This window comes from Hylobates moloch, unplaced genomic scaffold, assembly GCF_009828535.3.
Source record: "Hylobates moloch isolate HMO894 unplaced genomic scaffold, HMol_V3 SCAFFOLD_9, whole genome shotgun sequence".
In the NCBI taxonomy this organism is placed as follows: Eukaryota; Metazoa; Chordata; class Mammalia; order Primates; family Hylobatidae; genus Hylobates; species Hylobates moloch.
In genome coordinates, this window is record NW_026652284.1 from 5,910,779 (window position 1) to 5,928,937 (window position 18,159).

The window sequence follows — 18,159 nt, forward strand, 5'->3', positions numbered from 1 at the left end:
GCGGTGCCTCACTGTAATCCCAGCACTTTGGGAGGCTAAGGCGGGTGGATCACCTGAGGTCAGGAGTTGGAGACCAGCCTGACCAACATGGAGAGACTCCCTCTCTACTAAATATACAAAATTAGCGGGGCATGGTAGTGTATGCCTGTAATCCCAGCTACTTGGGAGGCTGAGGCAGGAGAATCGCTTGAACCTGGGAGGCAGAGGTTTCGGTAAGCTGAGATCGTGCCATTGTACTCCAGCCTGGGCAACAAGAGCGAAATTCCATCTTGTAAGGTTAGCTGAGAGAAAGAACGAGTAGACCCAAAGTCAGGCAAGCAAGTTTATTAACCTGCTGGGCTGCTCCACAGCAATCAGAGGAGGCAGCAGCCCAGGCTTACAGACTAGAGGGTATAAGTATATTTTAGGGAGGGAGCAGGGGCGCCTAGGGGCTGTTTCTGGGTAAAACCACTTCCTGGTCGATGGGCAAAACAACAGCTGGGGAACATCTGCCTTGGCAGAGGGCCTGCAGGTGGTGAGAAAAAGAGGGGACAGAGAAAAACAAGGGGTGGGGAAAACATCTGCCTTGGCGGTGGGCCTTTGCTGGGTTGGGTCCCTAACATTCCATCCTTTAATAGGTAATAGAGAAGGGGTGTCATTGCCTTCTGACTGCTTCTAGCTAAAGGGGGCGATGTTGACTGGGCGTGGTGGCTCACGCCTGTAATCCCAGCACTTCGGGAGGCCGAGGCGGGTGGATCACGAGGTCAGGAGATCGAGACCATCCTGGCTAACATGGTGAAACTCCGTCTCTACTAAAAATACAAAAAAAATTAGCCGGGCGTGGTGACAGGCACCTGTATTCCTGGCTACTCGGGAGGCTGAGGCAGGAGAATGGTGTGAACCTGGGAGGTGGAGCTTGCAGTGAGCCGAGATTGCACCACTGCACTCCAGCCTGGGCAACAGAGGAAGACTGTCTCAAAAAAAAAAAAAAAAAAGGAGGGGCGATGTTTATGGTGAAAGGCTGTGGGGTTGGGACGGTTGTTCTTGAAGCTGCTGGTATTCTTGAAGTAGCATCATGTCTTGTACTGTCCATGGGTGAAGGCTCTAATATGGTCCTATAAAAACTGGGTAAGGAGATGTAGGAGGCAAGGGCCAAATGCTAAAAGGAGAAAAAGGGTTATGGCAGGGCCTAGCAGGGGCATTAGCCAGGGTGCCTAGGGGTTACAAAACTATTGGGGTCAGGAGTCCGAAGGGCGCTGCCTGATTTCAGAAGCCCTTTCATTTACCATCGGGCAGCATCTCGTACTAGTCCTGATTGGTTAGCATAGAAACAGCACTCTTCTCCTAAGAAGATGCACACTCCACCTTTTTCGGCAGTGAGGAGATCTAAACCTCAACGGTTTTGAAGTGACACTGCTGCTAAAGAGTCTATTTGGGGCCGGGCGCGGTGGCTCAAGCCTGTAATCCCAGCACTTTGGGAGGCTGAGGCAGGCCGATCATGAGGTCAGGAGATCGAGACCGTCCTGGCTAACACAGTGAAGCCCCATCTCTACTAAAAATACAAAAAATTAGCTGGGCGTGGTGGCGGGCGGCGCCTGTGGTCCCAGCTACTTGGGAGGCTGAGGCAGGAGAATAGCCTGAATCTGGGAGGTGGAGCTTGCAGGGAGCCCAGCCCGCACCGCTGCACTCCAGCCTGGGCAACAGAATGAGATTCCGTCTCAAAAAAAAAGAAAAAAGTCTATTTGGGACTGGAGAGTAAGGATGGATTCAGCTATGTCTTGTAGGCTGTCCAAGAGATCTTTTGAGAGACCGTGATAGTAGGACAGAGAGGTGGACAAGTGTTGGGGTGATCAGGCCCAACACCAGGCCGTGGGGGCTATGAGGTCCAGTGGAGTCAAAGGAGTAAGAAAAAACAAAAGAGAAAGTGGGACCAGGGGGCCAACTCCAGTATGGAGGCTGCTAAGGCCGGGAGCTCTGGGAGCCCACACTATTTATTGGTGATCAAACAAAGAAACAGGTGGTGAGGATGTGGGGGTTGAAAGGAAGCGCTGTATCAAGTGAATGAGCTGCAGCTGCCCGGGTTTAGCATTTTTCTTTGAAACATATGGCTACTTGAGATAATGGGAGTGCTAGAAGCAAGGAGCCAGCAAGTCTAGACACACTCCAAAGGCCAGGAGGGTTTTTTTTTTTTTTTTTTTGAGACGGAGTCTCACTGTGTTGCACAGGCTAGAGTGTAATGCTGCTATCTCGGCTCACTGCAAGCTCTGTCTCCCGGGTTCACACCATTCTCCTGCCTCAGTGTCCCGAGTAGCTGGGACTACAGGCGACCGCCACCACACCCAGCTAATTTTTTGTATTTTTAGTAGACATGGAGTTTCACCGTGTTAGCCAGGATGGTCTCAATCTCCTGACCTGGTGATCCACCGGCCTTGGCCTCCCAAAGTGCTGGGATTACAGGCATGAGCCACTGCGCCTGGCCAGGCCACGAGGGGTTTTAGACCCTGGACCCTGGACATGTTCCAAGACTCTTTTACATTATGTCAGACATGCAAACCCTGCCTCAGCTCCTCTCCCCACACTTAGCTTTTCTCTCAACAGATAAGCCTGCTATCCTTGTTCCTGTTGCAGTGGTAATTCCTAGTCCTATAAGCAGGGGTATTAGCTGTGCGGCTCTGCATTGACAGACTTGAGCTTTAATAGGGATTGGTAAACTCTGATTTCCAGGGGCAATGTTAATTTTGGGGTTTAAGAAGACTAGGGTGCAGGTGCTGGTCCAACTGGTAGGGAGGCAGACATAGGTTGAGGTTCCACACACAAAAAAATATACCTTGGCTGGGCAGAGAGAACTGGTTATGTATATTGAAAAAGCACGTGAGTTTATCGTTTTCGTTCTCCCACGTGCCTAGAGTGCTTGCTAAGGCGGCTCCATTGAGTGGCTGAAAAGGAGTTGCAGGGATAATTGGAGAGGCTCCTCGTGTTTTATTCTCCCACTGGAGAAAGAATCGTTTGTGTCTATCAGGAGCCATTCGGAAGAGTAATTGAAAGAGGGTATAAGGAGGCATTTGGCAGGGAGGGGAGCCGTGCTGCAAGAGGTCCATGGGTGAATGGCCATACAGTATGCCTGTATGTCTGCCATTACAAAATCTTTTTTTTTTTTTTGAGACGGAGTCTCGCTCTGTCGCCCAGGCTGGAGTGCAGTGGCACAATCTCGGCTCACTGCAAGCTCCGCCTCCCGGGTTCACGCCATTCTCCTGCCTCAGCCTCTCCGAGTAGCCGGGACTACAGGCGCCCGCCACCACGCCCGGCTAATTTTTTTGTATTTTTAGTAGAGACGGGGTTTCACCGTGGTCTTGATCTCCTGACCTCGTGATCCGCCCGCCTCGGCCTCCCAAAGTGCTGGGATTACAAGCGTGAGCCACCGCGCCTGGCCTTGCCATTACAAAATCTTGATTGTTTAGTAAAGAGCTGGTGGTGACTTTTGGGGGTCCTGAAAAGTGGACGAGTTGTTTAAATTGGGCCGTTTGGGTGACCTTAACATTTTGGTTGTCATCTGGGGCTTGAAGCTGTAAGGTATGGTTACACTGATGGGACAATGGGTGACCTAAAGTCAGACCTGAGGGCAGGTTGCGTTGGATACACACAGGGGCTTGGGGAAAGACAGACTGGTGTCGGTGGTCACAGGGCCGTGAATGGGCTTGTCATTACTTGTATATTGGGTAAGACGAGATATAGGAGTGTAAAAGTTGTACTATGCATGCACCCTGTCAGAGTGTTTTTTGTCATATCTATGATAGAAAATTTAGCCAATGACTGCATGTCTAAAAGTTGTAAGGGGCTTTTTCCTCCATAACGGGGGTGATAGGTTAACTTAGTAAGAACTCAGTCTTTTGAGGGAATGGGGGTGGCAACATAGGTGGTAGTTGATAGAGAGATACAGAGCCAGCAGTCTTTTGCTAGGATGGGGTTGGACTGGTTTAGTGGGGAGGGAGTTAAGCTAAGGATCTTGTAGAGGTAGCTGGGTACTATTGGAAAGGGGAGGTGTGGCTACGTGGGGCAGCCAAGGGATTAGGAGAGGTAGATAGGCAAAGAGTAAGTAGGAAAATAAGTAAGTGTGTTTCATCTGGGGAAAAGTCACATAGGGTGCCTTGAAAGAGGAGGTCATCTATCCACTCTAAAAGAGAGTCGAGAGTGGGAATTTGGGGCTGAAACCAGGAGATGTCTTGGCAAACGGAGAGGATGAAGAGGGTGAAGTGGCAAGGTAGGCAGGAACAGGGCATTTGAGAGAAATCAGAAATGTACTTGGGACTGTCAGGAGGAGAAGGAGGAGTCTGGGTATTGTTTAAGGGTCTCCTTCAGGGACAGGCATGAGGCAGAGTTTAGTTGGGCCAAGGAGGGTACTGGAGAATCGGCGGAAGGCAGCGGGTGGGTCACTTGTAGGCAGATTAGTTGTAGGAGCCCTTTTTAATCTAGAACGTTGGTATCAAGAAGCATGTCCTGAGAGTTTGGCTGCGGTGGGATTGTGAGGATGACTTGGAAAGGGCCTTCCCACTTAGACCTGGGGCTGGTTGGATTAAGAGTTTTTAAGGAGACATGCTCTCCTAGAAGGAGAGTCTCGTCCGTGGAGCCTTCATGGGGTTTTGGGAGGGCCTGGTCGGCTTGTTTGTGGAGGAGATGGTGGACGAGAGAGAGTGTTGGGAGGTATTCTCCTAGCTGAGAGTTAGAAGGGGGCCTGTTTTGTAAGAAGAAAGGGCGTCCATACATTAACTCAAATGGACTGAGGAAGGAGGCTGCATTCGGGCTGGCTCTGATTCGGGCTAGGGCTATGGGCAGAAGGGAGGTCCAGGGTTTCTGGACTTCAAGAGTAAGTTTGGTTAACTGAGTTTTAAGGATGCCATTTGCCCTTTCAGCTTTTCCTGATGACTGGTGTCGGTATGGGACATGGAGGTGCCACTGGATACTGAGGGACTGAGGAACCTATTGGGTGATTTGGGAGATGAATCTAGGGCCATTGTCTGATTGTATGGAGCAAGGGAGACCAAATCTAGGGATGATTTATGCTATAAGAATTTGGGCGACTACTGCGGCCTTTTCTGAAGAGGTCGGAAATGCTTCTACCCATCCAGAGAAGGTATCTATAAGAGTAAGAAGAAATTTTGTCCTCTTGACGGGAGACAAGTGGGTGAAGTCTACCTGCCAGTCCTCCCCTGGGAGTCTTCCTCTGAGCTGATGTGTAGGGATTCGGGGAGCGGAGGGCCCCTTGGGAGGAAGTAACAGAGAATATACCACAGTTGGAGGTTATTCTCTTAGTGAGGTGAATAGGTGGGGGGAGGAGAAATAAGAGTGAAGGAGTAGCTACAGGGGGCACGCACCAATATGGAAGTATTGGTGAAGAGATGTTAGAATTTCTTTTTTTTTTTTTTTTTTTTGAGATGGAGTCTCGCTCTGTCGCCCAGGCTGGAGTGCAGTGGCGCAATCTCGGCTCACTGCAAGCTCCGCCTCCCGGGTTCACGCCGTTCTCCTGCCTCAGCCTCTCCGAGCAGCTGGGACTACAGGTGCCCGCCACCACGCCCGGCTAATTTTTTGTATTTTTAGTAGAGACGGGGTTTCTTCGTGGTCTCGATCTCCTGACCTTGTGATCCGCCCGCCTCGGCCTCCCAAAGTGCTGGGATTACAAGCGTGAGCCACCGCGCCCGGCCTAGAATTTCTATGAATAACTTCAGGATTGAGGAGAGGCTCATGGGAGATATTAGGGAAATAAGGCTGCAGGTGATTAAGCATCTCAGTACGGGAGTGGGTGGGAGGAGAGGGAGATACTGGAATTAAGAGATTCAGGGTTAAGGGGAGCGCTTTTGGAGAGACAGAACTCAGGGTTTCCAAGAAAGAGAGCATGAAGTAGTTGGATGCGGGATAGAGAAAGGGCACTTAGTGCTTGGGAGGAAAGAAGATCTTATAGATTATGTGGGCTGTCGGTGGTGTCTTGACCGAATGTTGGTTTTTTGCTTTCTAAGGCTAGGGTGGCCGCTGCTGCTAGAGTTCTGAGGCGAGTTGGCCATCCTTGAGTGGTATTGTCTAGTTGTTTATTAAGGTAAGCTACGGGAGCAAAAGAAGGAGGATTCCTTTTTGTTGGCCAAGGACACCAAGGGCTATTCCATGGTTCTTGGCTGTGTAGAGAGTGAAGGGCTGAGAAATGCCAGGCAAAGATAGAGCAGGAGCGGTTACAAGGGCGTTTTTTTTTTTTTTTGAGACGCTGTCTCACTCTGTTGCCCAGGCTAGAGTGCAGTGGCGCCACCTCAGCTCACTGCAACCTCCAACTCCTGGGTTCAGGCAATTCACAAGGGTGGTTTTAAGTTTGTGGAAGCTAGGGATTATGTTGTGAGAAGAATTTAGGGGCTCATTTAGAGAGCCTTTGGCTGCTTCATAGAGGGGGCTGGCTAGGAGGGCAAAGTTGGGGATCCATATTCTGAAGAAGCCTGCCAGTCCTAAGAAAGAGAGAATTTCACTCTTAGAGGAGGGTGGGGGTAGGCTGTCTATTAAGGCTGCCTGTGCCAGGGTCATGGCTCGGGCCCCGGGGTAGAGTTAGACTCCTAAGTATGTTACTGTTGGGGTGGAGAGTTGTGCTTTGGAGGGGGAGACCCTATACACTTTGTTAGCAAGAAAGTTTAGAAGGGTAATAGTGTGAGTCTGAGAGTCTTCTAGGGAAGGACTACAAAGGACGAGGTCATCCACATATTGAAGAAGACAGCTGGGGGAAAGGTCTAAGGAGGTGAGGTCTTGGGCTAGGACTTGCCCAAAGAAACGAGGACTATCCGGCTGGGCGCAGTGGCTCACGCCTGCTAGGACTTGCCCAAAGAAATGAGGACTATCCAGCTGGGCGCAGTGGCTCACGCCTGCTAGGACTTGCCCAAAGAAATGAGGACTATCCGGCTGGGCGCAGTGGCTCACGCCTGTAATCCCAGCACTTTGGGAGGCCGAGGCGGGTAGATCATGAGGTCAGGAGATCGAGACCACAGTGAAACCCCATCTCTACTAAAAATACAAAAAATTAGCCAGGCGCGGTGGCGGGCGCCTGTAGTCCCAGCTACTCCGGAGGCTGAGGCAGGAGAATGGCGTGAACCCAGGAGGCGGAGCTTGCAGTGAGCCGAGATCGCACCACTGCACTCTAGCCTGGGCAACAGAGCAAGACTCCATCTCAAAAATAAATAAATAAAAAAAAATAAAAATAGGGCCAGGCGCGGTGGCTCACGCTTGTAATCCCAGCACTTTGGGAGGCCAAGGTGGGCGGATCACGAGGTCAGGAGATCAAGACCACAGTGAAATCCCATCTCTACTAAAAAAAAATACAAAAAATTAGCCGGGTGTGGTGGCGGGCGGCTGTAGTCCCAGGTACTCAGAGAGGCTGAGGCAGGAGAATGGTGTGAACCCGGGAGGCGGAGCTTGCAGTGAGCCGAGATTGCGCCACTGCACTCCAGCCTGGGCGACAGAGCAAGACTCCGTCTCAAAAAAATAAATAAATAAATAAATAAATACAAATAAAAAAATAAAAATTAAAAAAAATGAGGACTATCCCTGAAGCCTTGGGGAAGGACAGTCCATGGGAGTTGCTGTGATTGGAGGGTGTCAGGGTCAGTCCAGGTGAAGGCAAAGAGATTTTGGGAATCAGGATGTAGGGGAATGGTAAAGAAGTCATCTTTTAGGTCAAGAGCAGTGTAGTGGGTGGTACTGGAGGGCATGAGAGAGAGAAGTGTATCGGGGTTAGGGACTACAGGGTGAATAGGAGGACTGCTTGATTAATGGCTTGGAGGTCTTCAACAAGTCGATATGAGCCGTCTGATTTTTTAATGGGGAGGATGGGAGTGTTACAAGGAGAGTGTGTTGGTCAAAGACTACAGCTTTTTTATGATGGGCTGTAGACCCTTTTGGTGGGTTAGAGAAATGGGGTATTGGGGGACGCTGGGGAATTTGGAGGGGTCTTGAGATGGAGTCTCGCTCTGTCGCCCAGGCCAGACTGCAGTGGCACTATCTTGGCTCACTGCAAGCTCTGCCTCCCGGGTTCACGCCATTCTCCTGCCTCAGCCTCCCGAGTAGCTGGGACTACAGGTGCCCACCACTGCACCCAGCTAATTTTTTGTATGTTTAGTAGAGACAGGGTTTCACCATGTTAGCCAGGATGGTCTCGATCTCCTGACCTTGTGATCTGCCTGCCTCGGCCTCCCAAAGTGCTGGGATTACAGGCGTGAGCCACCATGCCCGGCCTTTTAGCTGGATTTTGATGGGGTCATGGTGAGAATTAGGGAAGGGATGGTGGTATCCTACACTATTGGGTTAACAAGAGTGGTGGGAAGTGGGTGTTGGGGAGAGGGGTCAGGGACTGGACTGGCAGAGAGGAGTAGGAGGGACTTGGGTTGGGGGAGGCAAGAAAAGGTGATACACGCCTTGAATTTGGCTAAAAGGTCTCGGCCTAGAATGGGGATGGGGCAATAAGGCATGATAGAAAGACTGAGAAAACGGTATTGAATAGGGAACAAGTAAGAGGTGTGGTGGCGCGTGGACGCGAGATGAATCTGTCAACCCCCACGACTGAGACTCAGAGGGATGAGTTGGTCCTGAGAATTCAGGCAAGGCCGAGTAGGTGGCCCTGGTATTGATTAAAAAGGAGATCGGCGGCCAGGCGCAGTGGCTCACGCCTGTAATCCCAGCACTTTGGGAGGCCAAGACAGGCGGATCATGAGGTCAGGAGATCGAGACCATCCTGGCTAACATGGTGAAACCCCATCTCTACTAAAAATACAAAAAATTAGCTGGGCATGGTGGTGGGCGCCTGTAGTCCCAGCTACTAGGGAGGCTGAGGCAGGAGAATGGCATGAACCTGGGAGGCGGAGCTTGCAGTGAGCCGAGATTGTGCCACTGCACTCCAGCCTGGGAGACACAGCGAGACTCCATCTCAAAAAAAAAAAAAGATCAGCTTACCTGCTACTAGCAGAGTTACCCCGGGCTCTGATGCATTGATGACAGTTGGGGCTGGGGGCCCTGGGCCTCATCCATCTTCAGCGGCTAGGTCAAGGAGCTGTGGGAGGGTAAGCAATTCTTCACCTTCTGCTTCACTGAAGGGGAGGTGGTTCTGAGGTGCAGGCTTTTCTGTCCATCTGTTGAGACAGTCAGACTTCCAGTGGCCTGTTTGCTGGCAGACTGGGCAAGGGCTCTTCACCACTCGTGGATTAGGACATGCCCATGCCCAGTGGCCTTCTTTGCCGCACTTAAAGCAGGGCCCGGGAGGATTACTGCTATCGGGTCTTTTGTGCCCTTGGGTACTATGGCTAGATTGACGGATAGCTGCAGCTAGAAGCTGGTATTTAGCGCGATCTCTTTAGGCTCTATCTAATTTACTTTGCTCATCCTTGTTATTGAAGACTTTGAAAGCCAGGTTAAGGAGGTCTTGTTGTGGGGTTTGAGGGCCATCTTCAACCTTTTTAAGTTTACACCAGGTGTTGGGGGCAGATTGGGAAATAGAATAGGTATTGAGAACAATCGTTCCGACCGGGTGTGGTGGCCCACACCTGTAATCCCAGCACTTTGGGAGGCCGAGGCAGGCGGATCACAAGGTCAGGAGATCGAGACCATCCTGGCTAACACGGTGAAACCCCATCTCTACTAAAAAAATATACAAAAAAATTAGCCGGGGGGTGGTGGTGGGAGCCTGTAGTCCCAGCTACTCGGGAGGCTGAGGCAGGAGAATGGTGTGAACCTGGGAGGTGGAGCTTGCAGTGAGCCAAGATCACGCCACTTCACTCCAGCCTGGGCAAGAGTGCGTCAAAAAAAACCAAAAAAACAAAAAAACAATAGTTCCTTCTCGCGAGGCAGTGTCGATGCAGGTATATTTTTGGAGAGCCTCTGTAAGGTGGGAAAGGAATTGGGCAGGATTTTCGTCTGTCTTTTGGGAAATTTCTTTAAGTTTTTCAAAATTTACAGCCTTATGGGCAGCTTTGTTAAGGCCTGCAGTGAGGCAGGTAATCACATGGTTATGGGATGCCCGGCTGGGGTCTGTGGGTTGGTACTCCCAGGAAGGCTCTTACTGGGGAACAGCAGCGGCTCCTACGGGCTTAGTAGGATCTTGCCGATGGAGATCGGCAGCATGTGCCTGTGCTGTAAGCCACACTCTTTCCTTCTCTTCTGGAAGGTGGGTGGAAGAGAGGATAATGTAGAGATCGTGCCAAGTGAGTTCATAAGATTGAGTAAGATATTTAAATTCTTTGATATAAGTATCAGTCAGGATCAGAGGAGAAGGACCCGAGACGTTTTTCAATTTGGGAGAGGTCGGAGAGGGAGAAAGGGATGTGGACACAGATGATCTCCTCAGCTCCTGCCACCTCCCGGAGGGGAAGTGAGGGGGCTGGTTGAGGAGCACGTTGGGCCTGAGAATGGGTAAGGGGTAGAGATGGTGAGAATTTGGAGTCAGAGGCAGGGTGGTTGGAAAGAGGGGAGAAGGGGGCAGAACAGGAATGGGGATGTAAGGTGGAGGATTGGGGTGGTTTAATGGAGGACCATGATGGTGGCGGGGATGGGGAAAATCGGCAGGGTTAAAAGAAGAGGAGTCATCGACTGGGGCTGTAGGAAGAGTGACAGAGGGTGAGTTGGGTTTGGAGTGGGTGAGGAGGATTTGGAAAGTAGAACAGGACTGGCAGAGAGAAGGGTGGCTATGGAGAGTGAAGAAAGCCTGAACATAAGGAATCTCGGACCATTTCCCATTGCGGTGGCAAAAGTTGTCTAAGTCTTTAAGCAGGTTGAAATCGAAAGTGCCATTTTCGGGCCATTGGGAGCTATTGTCTAATCTGTATTGAGGCCAGGCAGTATTTTTTTTTTTTTTTTTCGAGACAGAGTCTCGCTGTCGCCCAGGCTGGAGTGCAATGGCGCGATCTCGGCTCACTGCAGGCTCCGCCCCCCGGGGTTCACGCCATTCTCCTGCCTCAGCCTCCCTAGTAGCTGGGACTACAGGCGCCCACCACCTCGCCCGGCTAATTTTTTGTATTTTTAGTAGAGACAGGGTTTCACTGTGTTAGCCAGGATGGTCTTGATCTCCTGACCTAGTGATCCGTCCACCTTGGCCTCCCAAAGTGCTGGGATTACAGGCGTGAGCCACCGCGCCCAGCCTGAGGCCAGGCAGTATTACAGTAGAAAAGCAGCTTCTTAGGATGGACCTGTGAATGGAGGCTGAGGGCATTGAGGTTGCATAGAAGACACCCAAGGGGGGTGGTCTTAGGAAGCATAGAATGAGAAGCTCCTACAGTCAATGGAGGAGGGTGGGCACAGTCAATGGAGGAGGGTGGGCAGAGGAAGAAGAGACTGCTGGTCAACAAGGATGGCAAGAGAGGGTGTCCCGTGTCCTGCAAGCCGTGTCTGGAATAGAGGAGGTAGCCACTGAGTCAGGCGTCCCTGAAATGGAGGAACCGGAAGCCTGGAGGCCAGAGGAAGCCCTTGGCCCAGCACTGGGTCTTTCGGGAATTCAGAGACAATCAAGGATTCTGGGTAAATGGCAAGAGTCTCTTTTACTCACCCCCGCAGAAGCTCTTTTTTTTTTTTTTGAGACGGAGTCTCACTCTGTCGCCCAGGCTGGAGTGCAGTGGCGCAATCTCGGCTCACTGCAAGCTCTGCCTCCCGGGTTCACGACATTCTCCTGCCTCAGCCTCTCCGAGTAGCTGGGACTACAGGTGCCCGCCACCACGCCCGGCTAATTTTTTTGTATTTTTAGTAGAGACGGGGTTTCACCGTGGTCTCAATCTCCTGACCTCGTGATCCGCCTGCCTTGGCCTCCCAAAGTGCTGGGATTACAAGCGTGAGCCACCGTGCCCGGCCTACCCCCGCAGAAGCTCTAATGATGAATGAGGTTGCCAACAATGGGAGAGTCTGAGAAATCCTCTGGGTCTTTGGCAGGTTCGCAAAGGTGGGGGTGGCCAGGAGAGAGGTGGGATGAGAGGGGGAAAGGCTCTAGCACACAGCCCGGGAGGAGAGAGGGAGGTAGGGAGGGAGGGAGAGACAGACAGAGAGAGAGAGAGACAGAGAGTCCTCTGGGGCCGCCCGGCCAGAGCCTACCCATTCCCGGGTTTCGGCACCAAAATGTAAGGTTAGCCCAGAGAAAGAACGAGTAGACCCAAAGTCAGGCAAGCAAGTTTATTAACCTGCCGGGCTGCTCCACAGCAATCAGAGGAGGCAGCAGCCTGGGCTTACAGACTAGGGGGTATATTTTAGGGAGGGCGTGGGGGCTGTTTCTGGGTAAAGCCACATCCTGGTTGATGGGCAGATGTTAGGGGAAAAAACAACATTCGCCTTGGTGGAGGGCCTGCAGGGGGTGAGAAAAGGAGGGGATGAAGAAACACAAGGCGAGGGGAACATCTGCCTTGGTGGAGGGCCTTTGCTGGGTTGGGTCCGTAACACATCTCAAAAAAAAAAAAAAAAAAAAAAAAGCCTGAGTTTTCTGCACAAGGAGGGAGGGAATTGAGGGAATTCTGCATCCAGACCACCTTAGGACTGAAGAGCATAGTAACATCAATTCTTTACAGAATGTCCAGCCTGCTGGCCTGTCCTGCAAAATTTGAACTTGCCAGCCCTCACAATGTGAACCAATTCCTTAAACTAAATTTCTCACTCTCTCTGGAGAACACTGACTAATGTAGCAGGTTTCTCTGCTCCAGGACCTAGGACCTTTTCCATGCTAATAAGCTTCTCCATCAGGGCCAGCTTGTTCCTTCTACTGAGCTTCAGAGCCCTTGTTAAAGTTGTGGTTTGGGGGACTGGACCGATGACCTCAAAGGTTCCCTTTGCCCCCAAGCCTCAGAGTCTAGGAGGCCAGAGGGTCTCAGCAGCGCCTTGTCCTTCTCAGTTCTCTCTGATTGGCTTTCTTCACAGGTCTGGTAGCTTCAATGAGCATGGCTACCACCTCTTCCAGGCTATGCGGCTTGGGGTTGAGGAGATAAACAACTCCACGGCCCTGCTGCCCAACGTCACCCTGGGGTACCAGCTGTACGATGTGTGCTCTGACTCCGCCAATGTGTATGCCACGCTGAGAGTGCTCTCCTTACCAGGGCCACACCACATAGAGCTCCAAGGAGACCTTCTCCACTATTCCCCTACGGTGCTGGCAGTAATTGGGCCTGAGAGCACTAACCATGCTGCCACCACAGCCGCCCTGCTGAGCCCTTTCCTGGTGCCCCTGGTAAGCTGGAGCCTCAGACCTTTGCCCATCTCCCTTTAGGCAAGTCTGGGCTGGGGCATGTGGGCAAGAGCTGCTGTCCCCCCAAGGCTGCCTGCCCCCTAGATCTCTTGGGTGGTCACTGCTCTTTAGTCAAAAGTCAGGGGTCCCTGCCCAGTGTGGTTCCTGCCCCAGCCTTCCTCTCTTTCCAGAGCTGCTTCCAGATCCCTGCCCCCACTCTCATGGGAAAACCCATTCTCCTTGGGAACTGCTGCCACTCAGCTGCACCCCTGCTGCCCTCCACTTCCCTCCTCCCTCCAGAGTTTCCATTGCCTTTGTTAGGAATGGACACCCTGGACGGGCGCTGTGGCTCATGCCTGTAATCCCTTGGGGAGGCTGGGCAGATCTCTTGAGGCCAGGAGTTTGAGACCAGCCTGGCCAACATGGCAAAACCCCATCTCTACTAAAAATACAAAAGTTAGCTGAGAGTGGTGGTGTGTGCCTGTAATCCCAGCTACTCGGGAGGCTGAGGCAGGAGAATTGCTGGAACCTGGGAGGTGGAGGTTGCAGTGAGCCGAGATTGCACCAGTGCACTCCAGCCTGGGTGACAGAGTGATACCTTGTCCCCTCTGCCCCCCACTCAAAAAAGGACACCCTTTGCTTCCCACCCCATAGACTGCTCCACATCATCCCAGTCTCTCCTGCCTGCCTTTCCTTCTTCCCTCCTGGCTCAGAGGTGCTGACATCCCTCACCTTGCTGATGTCAGTCCTGTCTCTGTGCTTATTCTTGCCCTGTACCTTGGACCACAGCCCTTCCTTGGCTTATGGATCCTTCCCCATGAGTTCCTGCCTGGCCTGTGGTTGCCCTCATCCCTCTCCCTCCTCCAGGCCCTCTACCCTGAGCATTGACTCCCTGCCCTTTCCCATGGGAGCTTCCTGCTGGCCTCTCCCTCCCCTCATTGTCCCTCAGCCCCTGATTCTGCCCCCACCACTCTTGCTTTTGCTGTGAGCTGGGGCACCTTCACCTTCTAGGTCTCCAAATCCTACTTTGCAGTCCTTCTTTATCTTAGGTGACTTATGATTTTTTTTTTTTTTTGAGACACAGTCTCACTCTGACACTCAGGCTGGAGTGCAGTGGTGCAATGTTGGCTCACTGTGTCCCAGGCTCAAGCAATCCTCCCACCTCATACTCCTAAGTAGCTGGGTCCACAGGCATGTGCCACCATGCCTGGCTAATTTTTGCATTTTTGGTAGAGATAGAGGTCTCACTATGTTGCCTAGACTGGCCTTGAACTCCTGGGCTCAAGCAATCCACCTGCCTTGGCCTTCCAAACTGGTGACATTACAGGCATGAGCCACCGTGTCCTTTGTGACATTTTTGACCAGTCCTCCTATGAGAGTCTTTCCTTGGAATTTATGCCCCCCTCAGTCCCCTGCCCCCACCTGGCTTTCACTTGCAGCCCTTCTCTCCTTTTGCCCCACTTCCTCTGAAAAGGTAGGTGATTCCCTGGAGCAGGCTTCGCCCTCCTCTCCTCCCCTTTTCCAGTTCCCAGGCAGGCTGTGGGCTCATGACTTAACCTCCCATTCTCAGCCAGGCACGGTGGCTCACGCCTGTAATCCCAGCACTTTAGGAGGCCGAGGCAGGTGGATCACAAGGCCAGGAGATTGAGACCATCCTGGCTAACACGGTGAAACCCCGTCTCTACTAAAAAATACAAAAAAATTAGCTGGGCGTCATGACGGGCACCTGTAGTCCCAGCTACTCGGGAGGCTGAGGCAGGAGAATGGCGTGAGCCCGGGAGGCGAAGCTTGCAGTGAGCCGAGATCGCGCCACTGTACTCCAGCCTGGGTGACAGAGCAAGACTCCGTCTCAAAAAAAAGAAAGAAAAAGAAAAGAAAAAACCTCCCATTCTCAGTCCCCTCCCCTCTGATCTGAGCCCCTGATGCTGGCCCAACATTGCCACATCATGGACCCAGCAAGGCCCAGATTGACCTTACCCCCTACACAACAAAAGCCTCTTTTCTTCCTGTATCAGCCCCAACCCTCTGGTGGAGGGTGGTGATGGAGTGGCCATCGCCCTGGAGTCCTGCCCACTGCTGCTCCTCCTTGCCTTGCTCCCCACCTTTTGTCCTTTCTGGCCTCCTTTTCTTTTTCTTTTTTTTTTTTTTTTGAGACGGAGTCTCGCTCTGTCACCCAGGCTGGAGTTCAGTGGCTCAATCTTGGCTCACTGCAAGCTCCGCCTCCCGGGTTCACGCCATTCTCCTGCCTCAGCCTCTCTGAGTAGCTGGGACTATAGGTGCCCGCCACCACGCCCGGCTAATTTTTTGTATTTTTAGTAGAGACGGGGTTTCACCGTGGTCTCGATCTCCTGACCTCGTGATCCGCCCGCCTCGGCCTCGCAAAGTGCTGGGATTACAAGCGTGAGCCACCGTGCCCGGCCTCTGGCCTCCTTTTCCACTGCCACAGCCACAGCTGGAATTCAGACCAGCATCACCCCTCAGCTAGATTCTTCCATCAGTGTCCTAAGGCTTCCCCCTGATTCTAGTCTTGAATCTCTTCTAACTCATTCCTCACTGAAGTCAGAGATATGCTCATAAAATGTAAGTCCTGGCCGGGCGCTGTGGCTCACGCCTGTAATCCCAGCACTTTGGAAGGCTGAGGTGGGCAGCTCATGAGGTCAGGAGTTGGAAACCAGCCTGGCCAACGTGGTGAAATCCCGTCTCTGCTAAAAATGCAAAAATTTGCTGGGTGTGGTGGCAGGCACCTGTAATCCCAGCTACTCGGGAGGCTGAGGCAGGAGAATTTCTTGAACCCAGGAGGCGGGGGTTGCAGTGAGCTGAGATCACGCCATTGTGCTCCATCCTGGGCGACAGAGCAAGACTCTGTCTCAGAAAGAAAAGAAAAAATGCAAGTCCGAACATAGCACTTCTCTGCGGATATCCTTAGGGACTCCCTGTGGCTTACAGCAGTGGCCCCCAACCTTTTTGGCATCAGGGACTGGTTTCGTGGAAGACAATTTTTCTAAGGACGGGTGTGTGAGGGGTTGGTTTCAGGATGATTCAAGTGCATTACATTTATTGTGCACTTTATATTATTACATTGTTTTATATATATATATATATTTTTTTGTTTGTTTGAGACGGAGTCTCGCTCTGTCACCCAGGCTGGAGTGCAGTGGCGTGATCTCGGCTCACTGCAACCTCCACCTCCCGGATTCAAGCAATTCTCCTGCCTCAGCCTCCTGAGTAGCTGGGAGTACAGGCGCTCGCCACCACGCCCGGCTAATTTGTGTATTTTTTAGTAGAGATGGGGTTTTGCCATATTGGCCAGGCTGGTCGCAAACTCCTGACCTCGTGATCCGCCCACCTCGGCCTCCCAATGTGCTGGTATTACAGGTGTGAGCCACTGCGCCCAGCCATAATGTATTAATATAATAAAATAATTACACAGCTCACCATAATGTAGAATCAGTGGGAGCCCTGAGCTTGTTTTCCTACAACTAGATGGTCCCACCTGGGGGTGATGGGAGACAGTGACAGATCATCAGACATTAGATTCTCATAAGTAGTGCGGAACCTAGATCCCTCGTGTGCACAGTTCACAGTAGGGTTCAAGCTCCTACAAGAATCTGATGCTGCTGCTGATCTGACAGGAGGGGAGCAGCTGTAAATACAGATGAAGCTTCACTTACTCACCAGCTGCTCACCTCCTCCTGTGAGGCCCGGTTCCTAACAGGCCACTGACCTAACTTCTGCCCTGACCTACACATGCTTCTCTTCTTCCTTGCAAACTGCCTCCAGCGGAAGTCCCTGAAGGTCCCTAAACACACGGGACTATTTCACTCCTATGCAGGTTTTGTCTCCTTTGCTTGGAATGCATCCCCCCACCCCTTGTCCCCAGGCAGATTCCCACTCCTCCCCCAGAACCTGCCCCAGTGGAGCCTTTGCAGGTGATTTGTCAGTTTCACAGGATGAGGGGTGCTCTACTGGTCTCCCCCGCTCCCTGTGTCCCCACACCCAGCACAGGGCCAGGCACTGGGGGGGCCTTCGGTGGAGCCTGATGCCACTGAACTGGCTGAACGGGACCTCCCACAGATCAGCTATGCGGCCAGCAGCGAGACGCTCAGCGTGAAGCGGCAGTATCCCTCTTTCCTGCGCACCATCCCCAACGACAAGTACCAGGTGGAGACCATGGTGCTGCTGCTGCAGAAGTTCGGGTGGACCTGGATCTCTCTGGTTGGCAGCAGTGACGACTATGGGCAGCTAGGGGTACAGGCATTGGAGAACCAGGCCACTGGTCAGGGGATCTGCATTGCTTTCAAGGACATCATGCCGTTCTCTGCCCACGTGGGCGATGAGAGGATGCAGTGCCTGATGCGCCGCCTGGCCCAGGCCAGGGCCACCGTCGTGGTCGTTTTTTCCGGCCGGCAGTTGGCCAGGGTGTTTTTCGAGTCCGTGGTGCTGGCCAACCTGACTGGCAAGGTGTGGGTCGCCTCAGAAGCCTGGGCCCTCTCCAGGCACATCACTGGGGTGCCCGGGATCCAGCGCATTGGGACGGTGCTGGGCGTGGCCATCCAGAAGAGGACTGTCCCTGGCCTGAAGGCGTTTGAAGAAGCCTATGCCCGGGCAGACAAGGGGGCCCCTAGGCCTTGCCACAAGGGCTCCTGGTGCAGCAGCAATCAGCTCTGCAGAGAATGCCAAGCTTTCACGGCACACAGGATGCCCAAGCTCAAAGCCTTCTCCATGAGTTCTGCCTACAACGCGTACCGGGCTGTGTATGCGGTGGCCCATGGCCTCCACCAGCTCCTGGGCTGTGCCTCTGGAGCTTGTTCCAGGGGCCGAGTCTACCCCTGGCAGGTAAGAGAGCCCATCCCAGCACCTCCTGTCAGGGAGAACAGCCAATCCTGAGATGAGCAGAGTGGACACTCTCTGGTCACTCTAAATGCCAAGGGGGATAAATGCCACTAACCTGAGGGTTTTTTTTTTTTTTTTTTTTTTTT

General features: G+C 52.4%; 1 protein-coding gene across 1 annotated transcript in view; it reads left to right on the forward strand.

The window, feature by feature from the left end:
- TAS1R1 (taste 1 receptor member 1) overlaps positions 1-18,159 on the forward strand; it is a 25,609-nt gene that overhangs the window by 2,997 nt on the left and 4,453 nt on the right. Inside the window, exons 2-3 of the mRNA XM_032758757.2 lie at positions 12,877-13,183; positions 17,255-18,016. Coding sequence (XP_032614648.1) covers positions 12,877-13,183; positions 17,255-18,016 — 1,069 coding nt within the window. The remainder of the gene's footprint in view (positions 1-12,876; positions 13,184-17,254; positions 18,017-18,159) is intronic.